Source organism: Diprion similis, chromosome 10 (assembly GCF_021155765.1).
Source record: "Diprion similis isolate iyDipSimi1 chromosome 10, iyDipSimi1.1, whole genome shotgun sequence".
NCBI classification, from domain to species: Eukaryota; Metazoa; Arthropoda; class Insecta; order Hymenoptera; family Diprionidae; genus Diprion; species Diprion similis.
The window spans coordinates 7,084,322-7,111,728 of record NC_060114.1 but is presented as its reverse complement, the minus strand read 5'-3'; the positions used below and the strand labels follow the sequence as shown (position 1 = coordinate 7,111,728).

Here is a 27,407-nt window from a genome sequence, read left to right as displayed (position 1 = left end):
CGCAAAATTACGTCGGAATAGTGCCCTACAGAATTAATTGCAGCACTTTTCAAAGTCGTCGAAATTTTCACCAAAAATGCAAAGGGGTTAGCCTTGGATTTTTTTTGGCCGAAAAATCTTTTGTCTGGGAATCGATTCGTATGACGTTTTCTAGACTAATTCGACGCCCAGGAACTCAGAAAACACATCAGAAATAGCGTAGGACCAGAAGCAGAGAAATGACGACGAAAATCATGAGTTTTTCGGCTGTAACTTTACAGGTGTTGCTCGCAGCGTATTGGGACTGCGTTCAATCGATTTCTCTCGCAAAATTACGTCGGAATAGTGCCCTACAGAATTAATTGCAGCACTTTTCAAAGTCGTCGAAATTTTCACCAAAAATGCAAAGGGGTTAGCCTTGGATTTTTTTTGGCCGAAAAATCTTTTGTCTGGGAATCGATTCGTATGACGTTTTCTAGACTAATTCGACGCCCAGGAACTCAGAAAACACATCAAAAATAGCGTAGGACCAGCAGCAGAGAAATGACGACGAAAATCATGAGTTTTTCGGCTGTAACTTTACAGGCGTTGCTCGCAGCGTATTGGGACTGCGTTTAATCGATTTCTCTCGCAAAATTACGTCGGAATAGTGCCCTACAGAATTAATTGCAGCACTTTTCAAAGTCGTCGAAATTTTCACCAAAAATGCAAAGGGGTTAGCCTTGGATTTTTTTTGGCCGAAAAATCTTTTGTCTGGGAATCGATTCGTATGACGTTTTCTAGACTAATTCGACGCCCAGGAACTCAGAAAACACATCAGAAATAGCGTAGGACCAGAAGCAGAGAAATGACGACGAAAATCATGAGTTTTTCGGCTGTAACTCTACAGGTGTTGCTCGCAGCGTATTGGGACTGCGTTCAATCGATTTCTCTCGCAAAATTACGTCGGAATAGTGCCCTACAGAATTAATTGCAGCACTTTTCAAAGTCGTCGAAATTTTCACCAAAAATGCAAAGGGGTTAGCCTTGGATTTTTTTTGGCCGAAAAATCTTTTGTCTGGGAATCGATTCGTATGACGTTTTCTAGACTAATTCGACGCCCAGGAACTCAGAAAACACATCAAAAATAGCGTAGGACCAGCAGCAGAGAAATGACGACGAAAATCATGAGTATTTCGGCTGTAACTTTACAGGTGTTGCTCGCAGCGTATTGGGACTGCGTTTAATCGATTTCTCTCGCAAAATTACGTCGGAATAGTGCCCTACAGAATTAATTGCAGCACTTTTCAAAGTCGTCGAAATTTTCACCAAAAATGCAAAGGGGTTAGCCTTGGATTTTTTTTGGCCGAAAAATCTTTTGTCTGGGAATCGATTCGTATGACGTTTTCCAGACTAATTCGACGCCCAGGAACTCAGAAAACACATCAAAAATAGCGTAGGACCAGCAGCAGAGAAATGACGACGAAAATCATGAGTTTTTCGGCTGTAACTTTACAGGTGTTGCTCGCAGCGTATTGGGACTGCGTTTAATCGATTTCTCTCGCAAAATTACGTCGGAATAGTGCCCTACAGAATTAATTGCAGCACTTTTCAAAGTCGTCGAAATTTTCACCAAAAATGCAAAGGGGTTAGCCTTGGATTTTTTTTGGCCGAAAAATCTTTTGTCTGGGAATCGATTCGTATGACGTTTTCTAGACTAATTCGACGCCCAGGAACTCAGAAAACACATCAAAAATAGCGTAGGACCAGCAGCAGAGAAATGACGATGAAAATCATGAGTTTTTCGGCCGTTACTTTTCAGCTATTGCTTGCAGCGTATTGGGACTGCGCTTAATCGATTCCTCTCGCAAAATTACGTCGGACTAGTGCCTCATCGAATCAATTGCAGCACTTTTCAAAATCATCGAAATTTCCGGCAAAAATCCAAAGGGGTTAGCCTCACTTTTTTGGTAATTTTCGAAGCTGAAAATTTCTCGTTTCGGAATCGATTTGTATGACCATTTCTAGGGTCATTCGACCACCAGGAACTCAGAAAACACATCAAAAAGAGCGTAGGATCATCAGCAGAGAAATGACGATGGAAATTATGAGTTTTTCGGCCGTAACTTTTCAGCTATCGCATGCAGCGTATTGGGACTGCGCTCAATCGATTCCTCTCGCAAAATTACGTCGGAACAGTGCCCTACCGAATTAATTGCAGCACTTTTCAAAATCTCCGAAATTTTCGGCAAAAATCCAAAGGGGTTAGCCTTACTTTTTTGGTTATTTTTGAAGCTGAAAATTTCTCGTCTCGGAATTGATTTGTATGACCATTCCTAGGGTAATTCGACCACCAGGAACTCAGAAAACATATCGAAAAGAGCGTAGGACCATCAGCAGAGAAATGACGATGGAAATCATGAGTTTTTCGGCCGTAACTTTTCAGCCATCGCTCGCAGCGTATTGGGACTGCGCTTAATTGATTCCTCCCGCAAAATTACGTCGGAATAGTGCCTTATCGAACGATTGCAGCACTGATCAAAGTCATCGAAATTTCCGGCAAAAATCCAAAGGGGTTAGCCTTACTTTTTTGTGATTTCCGGAGCCGAAAATTTGTTGTCTTAGAATCGATTTGTTCGACATTTTTTGGCCTCATTTGACGCCCAGGAACTCAGTTTAGAACTAGATAAAAATTTTGCCGACTGCAATTTCCTTTTCAGCCCTGGCCAAAGCATTCAACATTATCAATTATGATAAATTGTCGGACAAGTTAGATAATCTTGGCAACGAAGCATTGCTTTTCAATTGTCAAATAAGTATCTAATGTACAGATTTTAATGTGTCAGAGAATGAAATGCTAAGAGTAGTTGTCAAAATGTAAACGTATTACGTTTACCTACCGAATATATGTAAATATGCCGATGAAAATTATTGCTGTTTGGCAGAACCCGCTGTGACTGATCGTTTAATATATACAGCTACGAAACGACCAAATCTCGTATCGTGTCAGCGATTTGTCGTAAGACACTTTTATTGTCTTCACTAACAGATAGTCCCTGAGTTACTCGTTATAAAATTTTGCACCTGTGTAAAGATTTTCGGAGTCTAAATATTCTCCTGAAGAGAAACCAAAGGCTACGATTCTCAATGCGAAAAAATTAGGGCAATATTCAGAAACATTAGAACAGGATGCAATCGCGTTTTCTCTTTAACATACGGTTTCGATCTAAGATCTATCCACACGATTATTTGGTTAACTTGAACTTAGTTTCTAGACAATATGATTTCATAGTTACAAGTATTTATGTCTTCATTTATTCATTTATTTACATACATATATAACAGCGTTACACATACAATTATATGCATAATCCTAAGAAGCACTATGCAGGACTAAAATATCATCCAAGACAGAGTGACTGGTCCTAATTAAAGGGAATTTCCAAGCCCAACGGATCTCATTACACTCATGGTGGATATACAAGTTACAGTTATCATAATGAATTCGTCAGGACCATCGATGACCACTTGGTAATTATTGCGGATGATTTCTCAATGTTTGTAGACCGTAAGTTCATTCCAACGTAAAACAGGAGCATTATCATACGCATTTTATGTATCTTTCTAGCTACCCGGAGAAAAAAAAAATATCAAGGCTGCATGCGTGAATCTTATGTAGCACGTACACAAAACTATTAATCTAACATATTTTAATCTGTATATTATCACTAATTATTATATAATTATCGCAATATTAACGTAATTATAAATTTTTCTCTTTGGTAATATAATATAAACACCCGCACGAAAAGTCTGGTAACAGTTCTGTGGTTTTTTATATTTTCCCCTTTGTTTTCCACCATAATATGACCTAATACTAATGATTTTGTGCAGTGTTTAAAAAATGTTTCAATTTTTCCGCTTTTTTGAAGATACTCTTTATCTAGTAAAGTAAGGTAAATCACCGTTCCTTCCAGTAGTTTTATGTACAATTAAATGAGAAATTCTATTTCAGGTTACGTAAAAAAAGAGATGCAAAAATTATTTTAAAAATTGTGTACAGTTAATAGATCACGATCATTTTCTCGACGTAATTAACATAGAAGTACTTATATTAATAATCCATGTTCTTCATTGTGTATAAAAACGACGACATTGATCGCAACTAGCGAACCTATAATCAGTATTATTCAAAACTATTATTAGAACTGAATTTACATAGAATTGAGGACACATAAGTCAGTGACGAATAATATTCTATGTCTGATATAACAGCAAATTATGTATCTGTATAACATGTCATTGATACTTAGTATTTGAATATTACATACACATTCAAAGCTGCGCAAAAGGAACGCTTAAAAATATATATAATTTATACAACTTTAGAATAATCTTTTAAGCTACAGCTGCTGTTTGTTTTTACGAACAGACCAGCAGCATTAGAGTATCTTTAGCTTATTTTGACTTTGAACTACTAAGAAATATAATTGATATTACCTTATAAGAATTATGTATTCATTTGTTTATACCAAAATTTTCTGCTCACTTATTTGACTGTTGAAATATATATTTATTTTTGCTTAATTATCAGTGTCGAATCATAAAGACAGAATTTTTGCTATTGACAAATTTCGCTTTAAATACGTAATATAAATCTTTACATTGATAATAAATAAATAATATTACAGAAGATTAATAATAATTACTACAGATGTTTATTAATTCTATATCGCACATGGTTGATAAAATTCTCTTTCATAAGTGTACAATTCATCTCCATAATTCTCATTGAATATCGAGTTATAACGTATTGTACCATCATACAATATTTTATAAACGTAAACTGCATGCAGATCAGCCAGTTTAAATTCTGCAGTTATTTTAATCAGAAATTTACACGACTTATTATTTCTTATTGTTAGATTACTTTAATAACGTCGTTTCCAAAAGAGAAAAAACTCTTATTCGAAATCTAAACATATTCTTGAAAATTTAATGAGAGGAAATTTTCCGCCGATCTAATACTGCGATACATTGACTTTAAAAAGATTAAATATTTGCTTAAATTTTTCCAGACGCTTTCGTTTTTTCTCGATATTGTTCGAGAAAAACTTAAACTGCTTTACTGCTGCGTTTAACAATAAGTTAACGATTTGTTATGCGTAGGTACGTCTAACTTTGGTTCTAACATTTCGACATTTACTCATTTATCTTTTTTACCTACACTGATGTACGTTATACTGACTAAAATCCGTTGCCTACAATTACCTTCTATCACCCCACAGACACAATTTTAAACCTCAATCTCATTCAGACACCGATTCTACAGGAAATCGAGAACTTTCATTCGGACGCTGTTTGTGGATCAATTCTTCATTCTGCAGATTTGCCTAAAGTCTTCAAAATGCGTACGCCTTTCTTTCTTTGTTCATAGAAATGTTTAGGTTCATTCACTTTGGGCAGATTAAACTTTCGATATCGATCAAGATTCGTTACGTTCGTCGAAGTAATTTTTACAATTGGTTTTTCAATATAATCCAAGTTACACAATTTTGTTGAAATTTTATTTCAACTTTTGGAAAATATTGTATAATCTTAGCTCGACAAATGGAACGGCGAGATCTCTGCTTCTGAGGCTTTACAGCATTTTTGAATCTGTGATGTTGAATAATGAGTCTGGTTACAAAACTTGAAATGGCCGATCCAATATGGTGGACCAAAACCGCAAAAAGTAATCCCTAGATTTCCATAATATTTCTTGCCGTGATTTTTAAATTATGATATTCCAAATTTGAGATCGCATATTATTCTGAATTGAGTTTGGTTACAATTTTTTAAAAACGGTATCAACCTTCCAAAAGTTGTCTCAACGACTATAATAACTTGCCATCAATTTCACCGTCGTTAATTGTGTATTGATAATCATCGCCTGGTAACCGCAGCTACATCTATATGTAAAAGTAGTTTTCGTAGTCGCCGTAAGCCGAACTAGATGAAACATGCTTCCCGGTCAAAGGTGTCGATGGCACGCTTTTGGTGATCTGCGAAACATGAGGGATAACGCCGCGGGATTGCTGAACGGGCAACATCTGCACGTGACTGCTTACGTTATTATTATTCTGATGGATTTGGCGATGTACGTTGTGGTTGTGATTATTTTTGCTACTACTGTTGTTGTTATTGTTGTTGTTGTTGTTATGGTTATGGTGGCGCAGGTGTTGGTTGTGATGATGATTTTGCATGTTACTGTGCAACTGGAGTTTCGACATCGCCATCGTTATACTTGAATCCGAAGTCCACATACTCTGGAAAATAATGAGAAAAAAGAAAATTTGAAAAATACGTACAGAAAATGAGTGGGTGTTCTGTAAGATATTCAATTTTGGGATTTATTAGTTGGAATCTTAAATTCAGGAGTCGCAACCTGGCGGCAGGAAACATGTAAAAATACATAAAAATAGAACCGACAGTATAGTGTTATATTCATTACCTTTCTCCTGTAGGGATTGTAGTCAGGATTTCGTCTAATGCGAAGGTGCCTATCGATGGATGTCCACCTCTGCGTAACTTTAAGAGGTGAATCGTCCGGGTGAAGTTTTCTTTGGTACTCTTCGCCCTCGCACACTTCGTACAAAGAAAATTGCTCGACCCTTTCACTCGAGCTGTAACAGCTCAGAAGCATCTGGATGAGCTCGTCAACTGTCGTGTGCTCGGAAACCAAGAGGCTCTTGTACTTTGACTGCAACAGATTAATCAGCAATCCAATTTATAGCGGATAAGGAAATCAGAAAGGAAGAAATTAACGATTCGTTTCAGTCAGTATTGAATTGTTGAATTTTGAGGATTTACACATAGAGACTACGCGATTTATTCAACTGATCTAATTGACGGTTTCCAGGCACGCGTCTAGGTTCTAATGATGGCTGAACTAATCTTGCCATTTTTCTCATTCGGATGAAATCAAATTTGATCAGTTTCGAGGGATGGAAATGATTTTATAAACGAAATTAAATCGCAAGCGTGCAATCGGTAGCCATGTTGATTTTTCGCACGGGTGTGTTCATTTGTCTGCAAAACCGAATGTTTTTTCTTTGTGACTAAAACTTTTTTTTCAGAACAACTTCATACACTTTTTCAAAGCTGCAGAAATCTCGATATTTAGAAGAACCATTTATGCACTTTGCACACATCGTTATTATTATACAAAAATATACCACATTGCGCGTTTTGAATATTTTCCAAGAAACTGCAGCAAGCATGTCGCTCGACTTTTCATAAATATTTATCAAAAAGTGCGTAAAGCCGCTCTTCCGCTTTGCCGTAAGAAAATTTGTAATTCCAATGTATGATGCATGCTCAGAGATTGCGGATTAGTGAATAATTTAAATGCAATCAATGAGTTACTCATTTTCAGCTCACGTCACCTCGCATCTAAAGTATACATTAAAAGGCATATGAATGGATGATGAATACATAATACATATGGTCACCGATTTTTCATTTGGTTTTCCGTCTTCTGTTGACTGGTTCCCCTCTCTTAGTTTATAGTGATTTTGCGAGAGGGAAACAGCCAGAGGTTATAAGCTGCTGCTGTTGCTCCTGTTTTCACCGGGGTGGCTAGATTTACTGTTTCTGGGTACCGCAAGACGCGGGCGGTGCATTGCACCATCAGCAAGACAAAATATACAAGAATTCCTGTTTTTAAACTTCCGTGTAGCTGGGCTAGCTCATACGCCTATACGTATACCAAACGGTATTATGGGTATGCGTATAACACGCAATGCCGAGAAATCCTCGTTATTTATTTTCTCAACCGCGCCTCGTAGCCAAAGACACGGATTACACCTTTTACACACACACACACACACACACACGCAGCGCTCCCACGCAGTTTTTAGCGCCTCCTGCAATATCTGTATTGTATATTATACCTTTACGCCTTTTTTCTCCCTTCGCACGTTTACACAGAAACCTTTCTCAATCGGCTCTCTGTACGACTGGCAAAAAAAAGACAAAAAAATATATATATACGTATATATATAAATAAATAAGAAGATCATGAAGGAGTCACTATCGAAAAAGTGAATCGAATGCCAGTCAGAGAACCAGTGAACACAAAATGACATTTACTACAATGAAATAGTTCTAAATCAGGATCGCAGCCGCAAATTGTTCAACGGTCTCAAATTCAATGTCGCATTTCAATTACATGCTCGTAAATTTTATTTTACATACGTCGTTCATTCATTATTATTACTACTGTTATTAGCAATATTACTATATTACTATTGTTACGTAGAAACTCACCCCAGACATTAACGCACTATCGTATATCTTGACCAAACCTCCTCGACGAGTTTGTAGCGAAAATCTGTAACAAAAAAACACACACAAAAGATTATGTAAACTTAATCAGATTAAACAATTTTGGTTGTGAAAAGTGTTTTTCAATGTTATTATAAAACTGGTATAGTTTCAAGTCCTAAATGAGTAAACACTAGTTCCGATTCATTCAATATTCAGTCTTTGGCCTTAAAAACTTTAGATACTGTTAAATTTTTGTTTAATACGATTTATAAATTTACAAGTAAGTCGAAATTCCGAACTTCCAAGCTTATTTATTTGATCGAATAAGATATCGGGCTCTAAATTATAATGTTCAGAAAGGACAAGGTAACAGAAAATCGTTTTTACGTTTCAGTAAAATTGAAATAAAATTTAAGTAACAGATTCTGATCGAAATTTGACTTACCTCGAATCGCCAGGGGGATGACAGGACTGCAGGACTGCAGGCCTGGCATCTTCGTCAAGGGGTAAAACGGTCCGAACGTTCGCCCTCCTCACGGTCACCTCCATCGTGAGGTAGAACAGGCGAGGATCTCTGTGCCTCATTCTGTATTTGTTCAACAGGTTTTGAACCACTTCTCGACAGGTCGTTTCGTAGCTGATGCTTAGCGTTTTGTACTCGATATCGGGCCGCAAACAGTTCGCGTATACTTTGATGGTGGTCTAAAATCAGAAAAGGAATTGCTTTTTCAATGTATAATCGTTGAGAATTTTTTCATTTCTTATGGTTGCATGTTTCAGCTGGAAACGTTAAATCCAAGTTTTATTGAGTCTTAAAATTATGTGATCTCAATAAAGTGAAAAAACTTTTTTAAGTGCAGTCCAGTTTTACCGCCAACAGTAGAAAATGGGGTGTTGGAAATTAAATGTATTCACAAGTGCCATCTGGCGGCACGAAATGTGCCACGCCAACTGAATCATACTTGATTATAAAAGTTGCTATTCAAAGTATATATCATTCTCCAACAATTCAAGGTAACGAAACAAAGGTATGGGCGGTGGCACCAGGTTTCCTGGTTCGAAATATCCGTATACGGTAGTTGAAATATTCAGCTTAAAAAATGTACGACGCTATATTGCCCCAGTCACGTTTATACTTTGAATTCCAATACCATAAGCATATCTTGACTATTTATCACAGCAAAAACATTTGATTCTGTGGTGCAAACAAAAACAATGGATGAAAAAACTTACAATTTAGATCAGTACAGGTTAGGTTGGGTTCAACTAGGAAAAGTTAGCTAAGGTTAGGTTAGCTTGGAAAAGCGGGAGTGAAAAACTTGCAGGTTAGGTTAGAATAGGTCAAGTAAAGCCAAATTGGGTAAGCTTATAACGACAAGACTTCAAAATTTGCAGGTTAGGTTAGGTTAGGTAAATCGAGCTTAGGTGAGGGTGCAGAGAGAGAAACGAGGCTGGAAAAAATTCCCTAGACATCCGCAAGGAGGAGGTTGACAATTAGCCGCCAATTAACCGAAAGCGAGGGCTGGGCACGTGCTTTGTGTTCTGTGTGTAAACGTGCGACATATGCAGAAGACGCCACCCCTCGCCTCGACGTTCGGGTGTCGTTTTGCCGTCAACCCTTTGCCGACGAGCTCCGATGAGGGTGAAGCCAACGGGCTACCATAAATAGGTGCTAGGATGACACGGGCCAGAACACCCTGCGTGCACGCCTCTCTATTCATAGTATCTTCTCCTTATTGCGCTGCGTGGTGCTCATCTTACTTCCATATGCACTTGCGGCCTAATTGCAGCTGTGCGCTGTGTCGGCCAACACGCGAAGAACATACGGCACCATCTCTGCAGTAGGCAATACTCCATATTTAATTCATCGTTTTTCGCAACGCCAAAACGGGAATGATATTCCATTTTGACTTCAATCGTCAAAACTTGAGGATAACCTCGAGGCTCGGGTTGAACATGATGTAGCAGATCCGACATTCTAAATTTCGGATCTGCAACGCTAAATTTGACTTCAGCAAGTCCCAATCGTCGAAAATTAGTATTTTGATATAAGTCGCATTAATTTATAAGATATAATAAACATAAATTTGCATTTCTAACATCGGATTTTAATGTAATGTATGCATCTGCATATTTGATATAGAAAATCAATACTTCGAAAATTCATGTTTTTGGATCTGCATCATCTTCAAAATTGTACCGTTATAAAATTGGAAGAAATTTATCGTCACAAAAATCAAGCAAAGACATTTAGACTAAGTAAGTTTACTTTAAATTTTCGACATCAGGACTGAATTCATCAAGCCAAAAAACCCGAACATCCGTGATTGCACTATACAATCACTGCAGAACAAATCGAACATCGACCATTCGGCTCGGTATGTAATTCCTGTTCCGTTCTTCACGGCGTGCCAAGATATCTTGCACGAAGTTAACTCGAGCAGAGCATTGATACGATGACGTGTGCAGAAAAGTAAGAATGACTCGAGCCAGGTTAATGAAACCAAGCCGCAAGTGCTGCACCTAGAAAAGAACACCGCATATCTTTTGTATCCTGTCTCTCAATTCCGCGTTTCTGAATCACGGTGATAAATTCCACAGCGATTATTACACGGCGCCTGGCGTCGCGGTCGCCGCAAAGAAGTCATCATGATGGTCGATGGTCATCGACCAGTGCGCGCGCACACTGTGGAATCGACGAGGCTACTTTTCCACGCGCCACGCATCGCCGACGATAACGCGACGATGGCGGACGGGGATGAGAGCATTTTCCACGACCGCATCTCAAGGGTAATATATTTTCATCGCGCGTATCTCTCTTCGCGCTTCTTATCTCGCCGGACAGATTACAGGCTATAATTATAACCACTTGTTACCACAACAGTGCAGCGCGGTCATTAATGCACGGTAAATTTACGCTCAAATCTTTCCGGACAATAGCCGCAATCATCAGTGCGGAGTTCGCTGTGGTATCAGCCGCTCGTTTTACCGCCACAGAATGTCGTGATCGCTTCTTTTGGGCCCGCTGTCAGTGGCCGATCACGATCGGTAAGTTTCGGTGGACAGAGGGCGTCTCGTTTTCAACAAGTTGATGGGGTATCTCTCAGCTGTAATTGGTTTTGTCACAACACGTTTCAGACGAAAGTTGTGATGATTTTGCGCAGGAGGCAAAGTGGTAATATTAGTTTCTCCAGACAATTGGTTATTTGCGAAAAATTAACACAAGGCCAATATTTTTTCAGTAGAATCTAACTTCTAGCTATTGACATGGAAAATTTTGTGGCTTTTGAATTTTTTACTGATATACAGCTTGGTCCAAAGTTCAAAGAAAGCAACAGATAATTTATCACTTATTGTTAGATGTTTTTGATTTGTGAAGAATCGTACTTGAAAGGTACATGTGAAGTTTGAACACTTCGAATTTGTATCATAAATCAGTGTGAAGGTTTGACTCGTAATTAGTTTATGGTCTTGAGGTCCCGAATAAAATGTCTCCTTTACTACAATACTTATTCAAAAACAAAAAAGTTGGCAGCATTTTTTTTAAATGTGGAGTTGAATTTTCTTCGAACTTTAAGGCGATGTAACTCGGAAAATCGGCGGTTAAGAAAAAAAAAAAAAAAAAATTAAAAACGCCTAAAAGCACAAAGGAAATTTGATTGCAACAAAACGATTGCCTTGCATCAATTTAACCAGATCCCAGTTCTGTGTTCGTAGTCAGAACCCTAAAACTTTCAACTGCTTTTTGTTCTGTTTTTGATAATCCTTGGATCAACTTGAGGTATATCGCTACGTTTTAACGATTAATTTGAAACGGAACACCCTGTGAAATATGTTACTCTGAGTAAACAGCGATAATGCGTTACGCGAACGTCAGGCTACCATATCAGACATGCCCGTAAACACAATTCCGTCTGGCATGGGTAGCTTAAAGGAATGAAACGTTACCTGCCACGGGAGAAGCGGGACGTGCAATTAGAGACGGGGAGGCGTTCGGAAGTTGCCCTGAATCGCAGGGTTCATTGCCGTGTTAACTTCGGGCTTAGGCCCAAACCCAGCAATGGCATTTATAGCCGCGCTGTGGCAGCACGTAGGCTTCAGCCTGCACTACGCTGACGGAAGGTGCTGCCCGTTGCTACCGAACGGTCCCCGAAAGCGATTCCGTGCAGCGGCTCAACTCTCTCCATACCGCCTAAAATCCGCTTCTCTCTCCTCTCTTCTCTCTCTTTTATCTCAAGGAACCACCGAGACTTCAGAGTCGGAACGGACGTGGGCGACGTGAGCAAACGAGCTTCGAACCGTCTGCTGCTCGTCACTACTGTCCGAGTCGAAAACTTCACACCCGGTGGAGATGCGACTGGAGACAAGCTGGAAAACCACGTTGACTATTTTCGTCCTGTGCGTTTGGTGAATTATTTGTTTATTTTGGTTCGGTACTGAAACACTATACGCACTTCATCGGCTATCTTTGGATGGTGTAATAGTCGGTTAACCGTTTTAAGATGACAACAACATTTGGTCGACGATTTCGATTCGCATATTTTTTTTTTTTTTTTTTACCATTTTTACCACATTCTCATCGGTTTCTTTCAAGTTTTCAAGACTTCAACACCATTTAACAAGACCCACGGGGCGTAATTGAGGGATAATTCACTATATTTCTATGTGTCCTAATATTTAATTAGATACCAAAAGTGCTGTGATCAGATATCTTTTCACATGATTTTCAGAAACTTAAAGAGAGAATTCGGATGCGTTTTTGCACAACCGTTTTCAGAAGATTTCACGTGATTATATCAAATGATTTTTCTCTTAGTTCACGAATGATTCGCATCATTCTTATAATTACATAGGTGTCCAATAAGATACGACAAGACTTGAACGTCCATATTCTCTAACGGTTTTCAAAGACTTTAAAGATTTCAGCTGGTTGAAGGAACTTGAAAAGTTTTTTATAACTACTGATTAACACTAGCGCATTTCGGAATGTTCAATTAAAAACATGGTCAAAAGTTAAATGAAACTGAACTAAAAAAAATATGGCGGAAGCGCAGAGAGACGTTGGAAATGGAAAAAGTTTGAACATCTGTTGGTACAAGACCCGAGGATCGAGCGCGTGCCGAAGAAAAGGACCGGCAATCTGGCGTCGCAAATATGAGCCATAAAGTCTGGCCTTAAGAGTTCTTGCGATCCCTTGAAATACGTGCCGCAGTATCGTCATCAAGAGCTTTCGCGGAACTAATTGACGACGATTCCCAGTTCTCGATCCTGATTCACAGATGATCCTGATCCCCTATCTCGATTCCTCGTCACGTTGGCGCCGCACATCTGCTTTTCGCACTGTTAGTAATTTGGAATCAGCCGACTCTCATGCTCTTGAGAAAATGGGCAAACAGTACTTGAGAACACTCGACAGCCCGGGATTTTGAGGACCCGTTGCAAAAGTCTGGCGTACATATGCTCGACAAATGTTTTTCGGTATGAGGTATATGAGGTACCCTTAACGGAGGTACAGGGAAAAAATCCCAACCGGGGAAAACCGAAATTCGCAAAGTATATTGCAGGTTTTGGCCATCCATCGGTAGAGCCCAAGGAAATCCTTCTTGTACAAAAACTTATAAGTCTGATTTATAGACGCATTTTAAAAGATCAAGGATGAATCTGCAGTGTTAGGTACTGACCTCCGGAGATCTCTAACAGTTTCACTGTCCTTTCAACGTTTAATATTCTTACTAGAATACTCGGAAGTGTGTTGCAATATTTCGAATAAATGGATGAATTGACGCCATCGATAAAGCGACCCAAGTATCATTTTTCAATTTGAATCGATGTTAGAAGAAACTTTTTAAAAAACCGTACCGTTCAAATATAAAAAGAGTACTCTTGACTTCTTAAACTGAAGCTACTCTCTCTCTCGTTCTGATTAATAAACCAATTCACCGATCTATCGATCATTCTGAACAGATTCTAATCACTAACCATTCGTTTCTATTGCTATATACACAACTGCGAAAGTGAAATTGCGAAATTAATTATACAAGGCGTGTGCCGCAGCAGTAATTTCGATCACTTCCGGCGATAGCTGGGACAGCTGGAGCTGAGAACTCGTACGAAGTTGTCCTTTGAGATGGTCTCGAAATTTCTGGTAGGGGGTCCATATGTTGCCACCCTGTTGACAATCAGTCGAATCCCCATAAAACGCGTGAAAATTTGTGGTACCGCGTAGGAGAAGCACTTCTCTCGAGTTTCGTATGACCGCAACTATTTTCAGGCACTTTGAGGCTTCCAGCGACAAAACCGAGAGGCCAGACTTAGCTCAGCTTTTTACTTTATCTCCGATACGTGCTTCGGACAACCTGGACGATAAAATCCCAACTTGTGATCGTTAATGGCGTGAATAAAATCACGGTTTAGTGCTTATCTTTTTTATATCATTTGAACGGTTTGTGGTGGTTTTTTGATTACTCTCCCACATCCTCGGGTTCTTCATCTCTATTTTTTTAAATATGTTTTAACTTTTTTTTTGCAGCCGTATGAAACTGGAACAACAAAAGGTGTAATAAAGAAATCAACTAGCCAACCCGAGACTGAATTTTAATGGCGCTAAGAGTAAAAGGGCCGGATGTCCGCGGGAATAATTCAATTGTCATTTGTTAAGTCAGCGCAATAAGCGGCGACCCTCGGTCGCCTGACAAGGTCGCTTTTTAATACGTCCATTTTTCTATATTAATTTCAATGTTGTTGTTATTCGTTAAGTTTTTTTAAGCCTCTTTTTCTAACTCCTACTCACCTCAATTTCAGGAGTTTTACAATCCAGCTGTGTTGCGTTGAACGCGGATCATTACTGACATTATAAACCGAGTTGACTCCCACGACTCATTTAATGTGTAATCCCCATGCGAGTTGCGAGTTGCGTGTTACGTAGAACACGTGTACACGTATAGGTATCTACCACAACAATATGCACGTGTGAATTTACGAGGGTTTCGCTATGCTTCTTTTTCTTCTCTATTCACCCTGAATTATTGCGGCCGCAAAAAACACAAGGTGATGTAAACACTGGCATAAATTCTAAAGCTCGCTTTCTGACCACTCGGACAATGTATTTAAATTACAGAAAACATCTTTTAAAAGGGAAAGTTTTTTCTTTCTCTTTTTATCATTTCACGCAATTTTTTTTCATATCGAATTGGCCCGCTCTTCGGTTCTGACGTAGAGCAGAAATCAAAACGCGTCCACGAGTCCAAACTCCTGAATTTTCGACTAATCGTTCATGAATGATCACACTTTGAAGTTGGACTGCACGCAACTCGCCTCACAACTTCAAACGACGAACAGAGTTTTGTGCTAGCCCCAAAATTGAAAGGGTGATATTTCGTGAACGGTCTGTCCGAAATCTACGATCTAAGTTTCACTCAATTTGTCTCTGCGCGTTTCATAAGATAGAAATATGAAAGTTGAAACCTCCGTTGGACAAATAGCTGCCTTTGAAATTTTCCAAAAATTGCTGCTCTCAAAACAGTATGACACTTTAGTGAAAAAAACTTCCCTCTGACACTTTCAGTTTCCAAAATACTCCCCAGCCCTCTTTTTATCAAGCATAGTACGACATTTTCTTCTGTAATACAAACATGAATTATTCATCTATTTACTGACTTAAATATTTATTTATTCCGGGTGCCGAAGTAATGAATAAATGTGAATCACACCGTAGCGACAAAATCAAGATACTACGAGGAAAAAATAAGGAATAATAATGAATCAACGCTTGATGAATTGTCGTGGAAATACCAGTCTATACGTTAAATCTACATACATAAATATGATGAAAATGAAGTGATTTGTATCCTCAGACGAATTGATTGTGAAATGAACTGTAATTTGTGTTACAAGAATACATCCGCAGGTTTTACGGTTGACAAATAACGCGCCTACCAACCATTTTCTACCATTTCCTCTCACTCTTCTTTGTAAAGAACACGATATATACATATATACATACATATATATATATATATTTTTTTTTTTCATTTAATTTCCATAACTGAGAAAAAACGAGAAATAAGAATAAGGGAGTTGGACTGCGTACAGTGTCAAGTAGACAATGGTCGTTCGTTCTGCTGACATTAAATTATGCAGAGCCGGAGCAAGAGAAAGAGAAAGAGAAAGAGAGAGAGAAGGAGAGAGAGAGAGAGGGATACGAGACACATGTCACGCTTGTAGATAAATTCAAACATACGCGTGTACATACATGCATCATCGAGGAACGTAGGCAGACAACGCTGCAACTGACGATGAGTAGCAAATAGCCGCTAGGTTTGACCAGTCAGTCAGTCAGTCAGTCAGTCACTCAGCAAGTTAGTCGGAGTTCTTTTTATGCTTTCGTTTTATTTCATATTTTTACAAAATACTATGTCCACGCTGCGCATTGAAAACTGAATCCTCCAAGCTGGACAATTCTTGATCAGAACAACTTAGACAGTTCACTCATAAACGATATGGAACCCATAAGCTAGGTGAGAAATCAGTAATAGATGTGAGAAAATAATGAATCCACTGAGGGCAAAAGTGCAAAGAAAAATTGATATTAGTCTGATATTATGGGAAACATCAACGATTTGTCCATTGACTATATGAAATCTATAAACCATGTGAAATCACTAAGAAATATGGAAGAATATTTTTTGATATATGCGTTGAGTGTACGCCTCGGTAGTTCCTGAATAAGAAATAATATTAGTGATGTATGCGATGGGGTTTTGTGGAATGGAGAATAACGCTGCAGCAGTGTCGCAGCGACATATGTCGCCGTGTGTACCTGGGTACGTGTCACCTACCTGACTAGGTATCTGCGGCTTTTCCTATCTCCCTACCTGTCGACGTCTTCAGCCGTACTGAGTGTGAATAATAAAATCCAGCCACCCTCCTTCTCTCCATGAATACAGAATCAGGGTTGGACGAGAGAGGGGAATGGATGTACCTATTTTTTATCGCCAAGCAATTGCTGGGTTCTGGTTTAACACTGTATGTGACTAGATTTTTAAGACGTCAATTATTACTTAAGAGTTGATAAGTGAAGAGGAGTTGAAGAAAATACCTTCGATTTAAAGTCGCAGTAAAAAATTACGAGATTGAATAGCCGAAGGCTGCATATGTAAGGGAGCCGATCTGCTTCCGTTCCTAGAAGTGGAATGAAATAGCACAGGATGTGAGTCCTGCCGTGAGCTGAGCCTGAGGGATTTTTTTCTTCATAGTCCTCGTTTTTGTTTCTCTTTTTTTCTTCTTTCCTTGTTTTTTGTTCAGCAGAAATCTAGGCGGACACGTGCGCAGCTTGTATTACATATAGTCGGCCACCTGAAGAGGAGAAGAACCCTCAAAGATGAAAAGTAAAAATGAGAAGGATAAAACCGGGGGCTGTTCAAACGTTGAGGACTATAAACCGAGTCTGACACGGAAAAAGCAGATTACTATCGTTTCAGCCTTATCGAACATAACTTTCAAGGAGCGTGATCGCGAAGTCGCAGTTTGCTGAGACGAAAGAATCCGAGACGATAGGTTCACTCTGTGTGCAGAAAGACTAAGCAGTCCCAGTGGCGTCATATTCGATTCAGTGTGCCCCAATCCTGCACGATGGACAGAATTCGAGCGGAACAAAGTCACCGGAGCTGTGGCATTATATGTACATGCACTTAGTCTACTATTCCTGGAGTCAGCATTTTTTTCGTCAGCATTGTGACAGGAAAATGCGTGTTGATTTCTGCAGGCACGCTTTAAACTGGCAAAAACCATTTTAATGGTCTGGCCTTCCTTTGTAACCGATATCAAATGGTGAGTATCAGTAACCACGTCTTTTACCATGGACTGTAGGTGCTAAAAATGTTATTACTCCACTTCAACTGTTCTCATCCGAATTGGGCTCAACGATTCTAAATGCATTGCTGCAAAAGGAGCGAAAAGCACTCCGCATGGATTTGTGTTTCAGGATTACGTAGACACATCAAAGATGGTCTGCTTGTGTGAGTTGGAGTTGAAGGGTCGGCTCTCAGTGGGCGACGTGGCGAGTTATTGTTCTTGAGAGTGTCGTTTTACCTGCAGCTGTCGTTCACGTGCAGCGGAGTCCGCTTATAGATCGATGACGGAATGCTCGATACTGGTAAACCGAATCATGCAAGGAAATCTTACACCCTGCTCCTCTTCGCGAGCTGTGCATGGGTGTCATCTGAAGTTGCATTACGGGCACGTATGAGAATATTATGCACGTGTGTCAACTTGCTGTAACAAAGGACTTCAGCTTCTGCGATATACGCCATTGCAAAATCCCGATAAGTTCTTCATCCTCGGCTTATTGCACTGCCGATGATTCATCCTAACGAGTCGCAGCTTTTCATCGACTGTCACGTTCGTGTTGGGTGATATGGATGGATTACCGATCCTGGACGGTCGTTATCAAAGTCCGTGAAGTTGATGCCTGGATTCGTGATCCACGTGCTTCGGATCTGGTTCATCAAACTTTCGATGCCCGATTTCGGGAAGAGTTCTCTTAAGTTTCGAATTTGATGCTACTGAAACCATTTTCTCGACACTGATATAAAGAGGGAACGGTGGACCAACCACTCGAGGTTCCAGAATGTTCGAATGGCAGTTATTAAGTGTTAAAATTCGTTTCGGAATCTATCTAGAAACTCATAGAGTCTCTAACCATGATCAGAGAAGCTATGAAACTTTATTTCTAAAGAGTTGCTTGAATCATTGTACAGAAAAATACTCCCTGTTCAGTGTTGTCACTGTCACAAATCGGTGGTGAACAAGAAACTAAACTGATATTCATTACCACATTTCCTTATTCCTCAGTCTCCTCGTTCTCATTTTCTGACAATAGACAGAAAATAGTGAAGAATAATAAACAAACAAATAGACAAAGAAAGGAATTAATTATTTCCCCAGACGATTTTCATGGGAGAGCACTCCAGTCGACAACAACGCCAACGAATTGCAAAAGTTGGCATGGGATTTTGAGTAACCGATTGAGCATATTTTCCGTTATTCATCATCGTCATCTTTTTCTCTTTATTTGAAGTCTCTGCTTGTTCTTTTTCTTCCCTACACAAAGAGAGAAAACGCGGTTCCCGCTTGCGTGGGATCGCACCAGCTGGCATGGTCGCATTGTTTTTCTGGTAACGATGCGGCGCTGCTGTGATGTGCCCACTTACCGTACTGTGGCATAATCGCACGTCCCGGTTTACATAAGTCTCAGCTATAGCAGCCAGACGCCAGACATCAGAAACACTTCTTGCAAATGGCACATTGGGCAACCGTTGCTCTCAGTGGCCCAGATTTTTTTCCTCAAATCCGACAATTTTTCAAGTCTGCAGATGTCCTTTACGCGACGATTTCTGACTCTCGTTTCACCGGTGAGAATCCACTTCACGCCTTCAACTGAGTCTCGGAGAGTATGATGAAGTGTTTTGAAGACATTTGAATCATAGTCAAGTCATTCGAAATCGGTCAGTTCCATTCTTCATGAATTAAAATCGATATAATTAAAAACTGGTCATTCGATTTTTACTCCACCCAGTAAGGGGCCGTTCATTTATTTTCTAAGGAGGATTTTGGCCATTCTTGACCCTCCAACCCCCATGTAAGGACACAAAAAAATTATCGGTCCACCCTCCCCTTTCTTACTTGAGATATCACCTAGAGCTTCCTTGAAAACGGTTAAATAGTTAAGTGTCGTAAGAAGAGGTTCAGTAATACCAAAATACGTTATTATTTGACATAAATCTCATAAATAAGAGATATTGAGAAAGTATTTCTTGAATTCTAGATTCAAATGTAAATATAAAATACATAATTATTCGATTAGTCAAATATTATTATACTCATTGTCAGCATCAATGTTCTTCGAAGGAAAAATCAGCAGAGAACGTCAATTGTAAGAACAGAATGTTTCTTTCGAATCAACTTTCGGTCATAAACTTCATTCTCATTGTGATGAATATAGCATGAAAGGATATCCTGCAAGAAACAATCACCTACTTCTTCAAAGACGGCTTCTGGGCGGTCCGAATGTTTGTTATGTGAGGAAGAAGGGTGGGGAAAAGGACGAGAGGCAAGATCCTTGAAGTACGAGGACAAGAGGGACGAGAAGGGTGAGTGCAGAGTAAACAGCCAGGGTGGCGCGTGCCCTATTCGCCAGCCCGCACCACGTGGCTCTTCTTCTAGCCCTGCACTGAGGCGAGGGGCTGGCGTCACGTTCCGGCTGTGCCGCATGTCCTCATTACACCATGGAACATAATACTTTTATGGTAGATTCTTCTCTCCGTTCCTGTGGGTCTCGGGGACCCATATGGTCTGGAAAATACACGCGAGGTACGACTTCCGCAGGAACAGAGAGTGCTCATGGGGCGTCTTTGATTTCATTCTCATTCAAATCTTACTACCAAGGAATAACGTCAAGCTGTTTTTCTTGTTTGACCCTCGTCTGCCAAGAATATCGCCATGATACTCGAAGTATCAAATGTCTTTTTCTAAATTTCGATCAGTTAATCATCGATAGTAAGGACACGCTTTTCAGTACTCGAGCATTTTCGTTCACTAACAGTAGATTTTTACTAAGATTCCAATGTTCCAATGAACAATAACTGTGATGTTGCCCATCCAACCTTTGACGAGGATACTCAAATTTAGAAACGCGTCACTTGGTGCAAAATTATTGAAACTCACGGGGCATAATCAATTCGTCACACTTCATCTCGAAAACTGTATTCCTCGGGTGATTCTGAAGGATATGCACGAGCTGAATTAAAAAGTCACGCTGATAAATTCTCAGGTAAGTAATTTTTTTGCCTCTGTGGTATTCGCGAGGTGAATTATTCCGATGAGAATGAAGAGGATGAAATTTCCGTGTAAAGTGAAAACTGCACGGTTCGCAAGGCTCGACTTGATCTAAGACCCGCACCTGCTTGTAGCCAGTAAAATAATTAACCAAAGGCTGATGAAAGATAATTATTTTGAAAAGTCGTTAAGTAATTATGAAGATGGTATTCTCACGGCGTTAACGAGGATCGAGAGATTCAAGACAAAGCCCCCATAACAATCATTCCCAATAACCAATCGGGTAAACGCTTAAGGTGTTCAATCAAGCGCTCGGTAAAATGTCGGCTAGGTATGCAGACAGCGATGATCATGAGCCAAGAGTTGAGACCGTGCAGTTTTTACTCTGCAGGTTCAGGGCGGAGACGATAAAACAGCGATGAGGAAACCTTGACGCAGAAACGCGAACTGTATAAGGATAAAAAACTGGCAAAGACTTGAACTGACATGACTGATCCTCTCCTCTGCTGACGGAGATGATTGTTGAATTCCACCCGAGAATCTCTTCGATGCAGTTTTCCATCTCATACTTTGAGACCAGAGTCCGAGAGACCATTCGAGAATCGAGTTTCGAGAACGGAAGATGACTTGAGACTCTGCGGTTCTTCCTGGACCGAGAATCACTGGCATGACGAGAGTCTATCTGTCTCCATTTCTTTCTTTCTTGCTTCACGTCCCGGTCGCCGAAGCACGTGCCAACGACGGCTGGGCCGGCACCCTGAGCAGCAAGAACAGGATGTCCTTTTCAAGTGCACATTGTCTACCGTTCATGACAAGGGCTGCTGACCCTCCGCGAGTTCCGGGACTTCACCACGAGTTTGCCCCCAACTGTCGTGCTCTTCCATTATTCTTCCCGCCGACGGAAGTGAGTGAGGTTGGAGGGCATCATCTCCCTGCAACACCTGACGACACGCAGGGTCTTCGAAGGAGGTTAAACGGCGTTAGTGGCACGTGCCGAGGAGGAGATTTTGCATGATTTTCTTGCGCGGATATGAGAGAGAGGCATTTCATTGCAGAGTGGGTAAACCGTCTGGTCGACAGTGTGGACATTAGAAGCAGGATGCATAATTGGATCTTCCTCCGAGCGGCGGTTGATTGTTCTAAATTAGAACAACTCGTGTGTAATGCTCACGTTCTCGGTACTGCTACTACTGCTGTTGCTGTTGCTGTTGCTGCTGCTGCTGCTGATGCGACAACATGCTGATTATCACAGGAGACCAATAGCCGACTACGACGACTACGACGACGACGACGCGACGCCGAGTCGTGACTGGAAGCCTGGAACGCGCACATCCGGCTACTTGAACTACACGGGCGGCAGCTAGCTAAGTAGACACATTGCCTACTCCACACGGATGAGAAATAGGCGCGGGATTCTGAACTCAGATTTTTAGTAGGCATTTTAGATGCACTGCGGTAACGTAATGATATTCACGATATTTATTGTTATACTGGCATTCTTTTGACAATCCAGCATGTTTTGAGTATTCTATTTGATGGATCTTATTATTCTGGAAAGTACTATGCTGTGGATCACATTGCTCCTCACTTTGTAATTTTATATCGAATGACTGAAAACATAGTTCTAATCGTGACATTGAAGTATACATTATGATCAAAACTCTCAACTCAAGAAATCCACGGTAAGTTTGGTATATTCAAGATATTCTCATTTTTACTCACTTCATCCCAATCATTTCAAGAGATATCTTCTTGCATGACAATGCCATGTTTCTAAGTCTAGTGAAATACGTGAGAAGAAAAAGCAGGTAAATCAAGACCGGATAAAATTGGGAGTAAAATTTGTCAGAATTGAATGAATCCTGAGATGAAAGCATTGTAGAATCGAATCACTACAAGATAGTAGATGAAATAACTGAAATCAATTGAACCAAAATCAGATTAAATTTAATGCAACTCTAACTCAATCATACATAACCTAAAAGGGAAGTTGATTCGTTTTTCGCTTGAAATACAATCCCTTCGAAAAATAAAACGAAAACAAAGTAAAAACAATTGAAAGCATAAACATCTACAGAAAAACGAAAAAAAAAACAAAATTCCAAACATCGTAAATTACGAATTGTGGTCACCCTGAGGATATTTCCAAATATATCCATGCAAAACGTGACTTAGCATCAGCGACTCAATGCCAAGATGTATAATAAATTTATTCATAGAATGAATTTGTTCCCACTTGAAACGACTGCAGGGGGGACAAAACTGCAGTAGCAGCACCTGCAGCGACGGTTATAGGTAAAGATGATAAATATAATCTGAACGTAGTAGCTATTCCTAGTACTCGAGTCGAGATAAGATTGTCGGTCAACCCTCGTCTACAGGCCGAACAATTCGTTCCTACTCGGCGGTGTTTGCTTCTAGACTTTTCTGGTAACGCGCGGTGTTGTAGATTTATTATAGCTCAAGAATGGGGAGAAGGAGTAGGAGGTCATGGCGGTGACGAGAACGATCATTTGACCCACGTCACTAATTGACTTCACTTGACGCTTCAATGCGTATAAGTCAAACCTGATACTCCACCATCAAATCGGGCAATTTCTTACGACCATGCGCAATACTGTAGTCAAAAAAGTAAAAAACAGTGGAAACCATGTATAAGTATCAGCTAGTCATTCTGGGATAAAAAAGTTACACGGAGAGTCCTTTTAAGATGAACTGCCAACAGGTCATCGTCGAGCTCTTGAGTTTGGATAGTACAATCACGTAGAGTTTCACTTCCGTGACTTTAGTATTCTTACTCAGGTGATTCGAGGAAATGACTCCTACAGTCAAAATCTCGTTCAAGCTAGATCTTTGATCGACAAGATCATTCCAGCTACTGGACAGAGACCAGATCTAAGAACGAGGTTGACGCTAAGTGTTGTTGGCCACATTCACTATGAATAATATGATACTCCGCAACACTTGACACATGTGGATTAAATACACTGTTGATTGCCACTCTGACGAGTATACCACCGTTCTCTATCACAAACTCTGCTCCAATGCAGCAGACGGACTACAGTGAAGAGAAAAGTGCTTGTTCACTGTGCAAGCTGTGCTCATAAGATTGAGATTCATGTCGGACTTTTAACCTTTCGGCGCTATATACTTTTGGTGTCGAATGATTATCGCGAAGAACGCAGGTGTTGGAAAAAGAAGAAAGCAATGATGCACGTGAATAGTTTAATCAAGAAGACAACGTCTTGTGATAAGAGGTTCAAAAAGTTTCGTTCACATTTGCGTTTTATGTGCCATTTTCGGTACCGTAAATTTAATTTCAGAATATCGTGAGTGTGGAATTGGGGTAAAAAACGATGAACATGTGGCAGATGCATGATCTGCAGTGTGTATGGAGAAGCGGAGGAAGAGGATGCAGGGGAGTGACGGTAAATAGGATGCAGCGTGTTTGTTCATACGGCAGAAGCCGGATGGGCATGTGATCACTGACCGACCGGATCACTCAGTCGGTCTCTTTTGACCGGAAGTGACCGGAAAGAAGTTTAGGCACAGCACTGAGGTTCAAAGAGAGGAGGAGAGAGCGAGAGAAACGCACAGAAAAAAAAAGAAATGCGAATGATGCCTGCATTTACGAAGATTTAATTATTGCGCACGAGTAACCAACACACTTCTAGCAATTCTGTGAACGATTTCCGGTAGATACTCCAGTCTTAGCATCGTCGTGCACATCTCTCACCTGTTTCAATTGATCGTCGCGATTATCCTTCACGAACAGAGCAGAAGCGGAAACGGCGAGATTGCGGTACTTGAAAAAACCGTTTCAGAGATAAGACGAGAAGAATATAAAAAAAAAAAAAATTAAAAGAAACGAAAATGACGAAGAAGAATTGGTGAAATTAGAGAAACGGAGACGAGAATCTCGGTTTAATCTGGATAATGAATTAGCTGAAGACGGCAGTCGCTACGCATGTAAATTATTATTTATCTCCATTGTAAGCGCGGGAAAGAAAGAAACAAAGACGTAATATAAAACAACATATCTACTTGGTATCTTTAAACTCAACAGAATAATAAAGTAGAACTGACAACGTAAAAGTATGAAGGAAGAAAAAGTATAGTTGTTGAAACGAAACGTGAAGAGTACGAGATACAGAGAGAGAGAGAGAGAGAGAGAGAGAAAGAAGAGAAAGATGTTAAGATGCTTTGTTACTTCTTAATTTTTTGTTACTCGGGACTATTACGGTAGTTTTTGCAATCATGAGGAAAGAGGATCAGAGATAATTAGTACCAGTATCCATGTGTGTTTCTCTATGTACGCCAAGATATCAGATTCTTTTTAATAACTCAAAGTGCCCCACGTGTCATATGACTACTGCCTGGATACATACCTATCGATATGAATTTCGATGTTCTTTCCTCTCCAATCTACCAGAAGACTATTTTGTTTTCTCCGATTTTTGTACATTTCATGAAAAGTGAATTGAATTTTGAAAAATTTGACAACCTAACTACCTACTTTCATCTAAGTATTGTAACCATAGTGTGAGTTTTCCGTCTTTCTGTATGTGAGACCTGGTATTGGTGAAGTTATCAACACATTTACTGCTTACAACTTAGTCCTTATAAAAAAAAAATCATTTACGATTCTCCGCGCCAGTTTCCAGCCCTACCAAAACAGCACCTGTGTTTGCTTGAAGCTTTAAGGTAAAAAGAAAATCCTAACCACCCAAACCTAACAACTTATTTCTTGGCAATGTTCTGTCCAGTTTGCACTGGGAAATCTGTTTGTTCCCAACGTAAATATCGTTCCTTTCCGCACGTACCTTAACCTGACGTGTTTAGCAAACAGTCTCCGAGATACGATGACGACAACGACGCTTTATCCTGCGTAATACCCTGCGGTTCTGCAATGTGCGTGTATAAAGCGGCGATAGCGGCGTGCGGGTAGCCATATTGCTGCGAGACATTCCTCAAACCGATTGAAAAGTCCTGAATAGTGATCAGTATGTGCGTATCAGACTGAGAGCAACGAGGTCATCGATGATGATCGGTAACTGGTATTGCAGTTACCGGAAACTAGAAGCTGCGGTAGGTTGGGTTAAGTTAAGTTACGCAATGAATATCAGAGCCTCTGTTCTCTCGTCGTGAAGCCTTCCACTGTGGGATGAAACACTTTATTCAATATGCCGGATGCATCTGAGTAGACAGAGAGATAAGAATCCAATTTTAAAATGTTATCAAAATGTGAAGTTGAAATAATCTTGCATGAGTGTCAGTTTGATCGTATATGGAATAAAATCACAGTTATTTGAATCAGAAGAACCGTAAGTTGAGGTTAAAAACGAACACAAAGTAACGCAGATTATTTTTCCATAAATTACTTGAGTTTTTCACGTACATTCAGTCGCGTTGCAAGTCTAATTGTAAGACAGGAATTGGCTAGTGAAAATACCTGCTCGACACAGTTTCACTTACCTTTATCGTAACTAGTGACATTAAACCTCTGGTAAACTCAAAGCTCAAAGTTTTAGTGTGGAGACAAGCGTTTAGTAAAAGATAAACAGAAAGTAAAACAACAACTCCAGCGCAACCTAACCTAAATTGATAAAATATTTTGTGAAATAATATTCGATCAAGCTTCGATGGTTCAATGATTCTTAAGCAATTCGCGGTTGGCGCAAAGGCCTCGAGGTTTCTATAACCTAACCTACGTCAACGTTATACCCCAACTTAACATAACCTAGCCTTACCTCACATAATGGAAAAAGTTGAAGGAGTTGGATAAGCAGAGAAGCGTTTGCGGATACGGCTCGTTCCTGCCTAGCCGACTTGTGAGGAACTCGACACGCTGCGCTAACCTCAACCTCAACCCTTCTCGTATACCGAAGCTGTGTACAATTTCTTTGGCTCGTTTTAATCCTGCAGTATTTACAGCACCTGTATTCTCGGTCATCTATAAGACCGTAATGACAGGTGCAATGGCGAGAAAATCTGAATCCTCTCTACCTCAAGTCTTTCATTTAATCCCCTGCAGAGTTCATAAAATGAGAATGTCGAGTATAAATGAGGGATATTGCTTGTTTTCAAATTTTTTTCTTTCAACTTTCATCGTGGTTCGCACAGTATTGAAAAGAACTTTTGCATTCTTCGGGAAAAGACGCAGATGTACGATTTGGTCGAATTTAGCCAATTCGAAAAACTCGATAAGAACAATCATAATTATAACCGCAATGCACAGTGTATCGAAAGATTGAAATCCGAATGGATCACGCGATCGCAAATTTCTCCATCTTGAACGTCGCACG

General features: G+C 39.9%; 1 protein-coding gene across 2 annotated transcripts in view; it reads right to left on the bottom strand.

Annotated features, from left to right (window-relative positions):
* Positions 1 to 5,610: 5,610 nt before the first annotated feature.
* LOC124411942 (putative uncharacterized protein DDB_G0277255) overlaps positions 5,611 to 27,407 on the bottom strand; it is a 56,674-nt gene continuing 34,877 nt past the window's right edge. The window contains exons 3-6 of one of the 2 annotated variants that reach the window (XM_046891498.1): positions 8,714 to 8,970; positions 8,269 to 8,332; positions 6,452 to 6,700; positions 5,611 to 6,266 (exon numbers count right to left, since the gene is read on the bottom strand). In XM_046891498.1, the coding sequence (XP_046747454.1) occupies positions 5,910 to 6,266; positions 6,452 to 6,700; positions 8,269 to 8,332; positions 8,714 to 8,970 (927 nt within the window). In that variant the 3' untranslated portion in view covers positions 5,611 to 5,909. The remainder of the gene's footprint in view (positions 6,267 to 6,451; positions 6,701 to 8,268; positions 8,333 to 8,713; positions 8,971 to 27,407) is intronic. The other variant, XM_046891499.1, reaches the window with a different exon arrangement.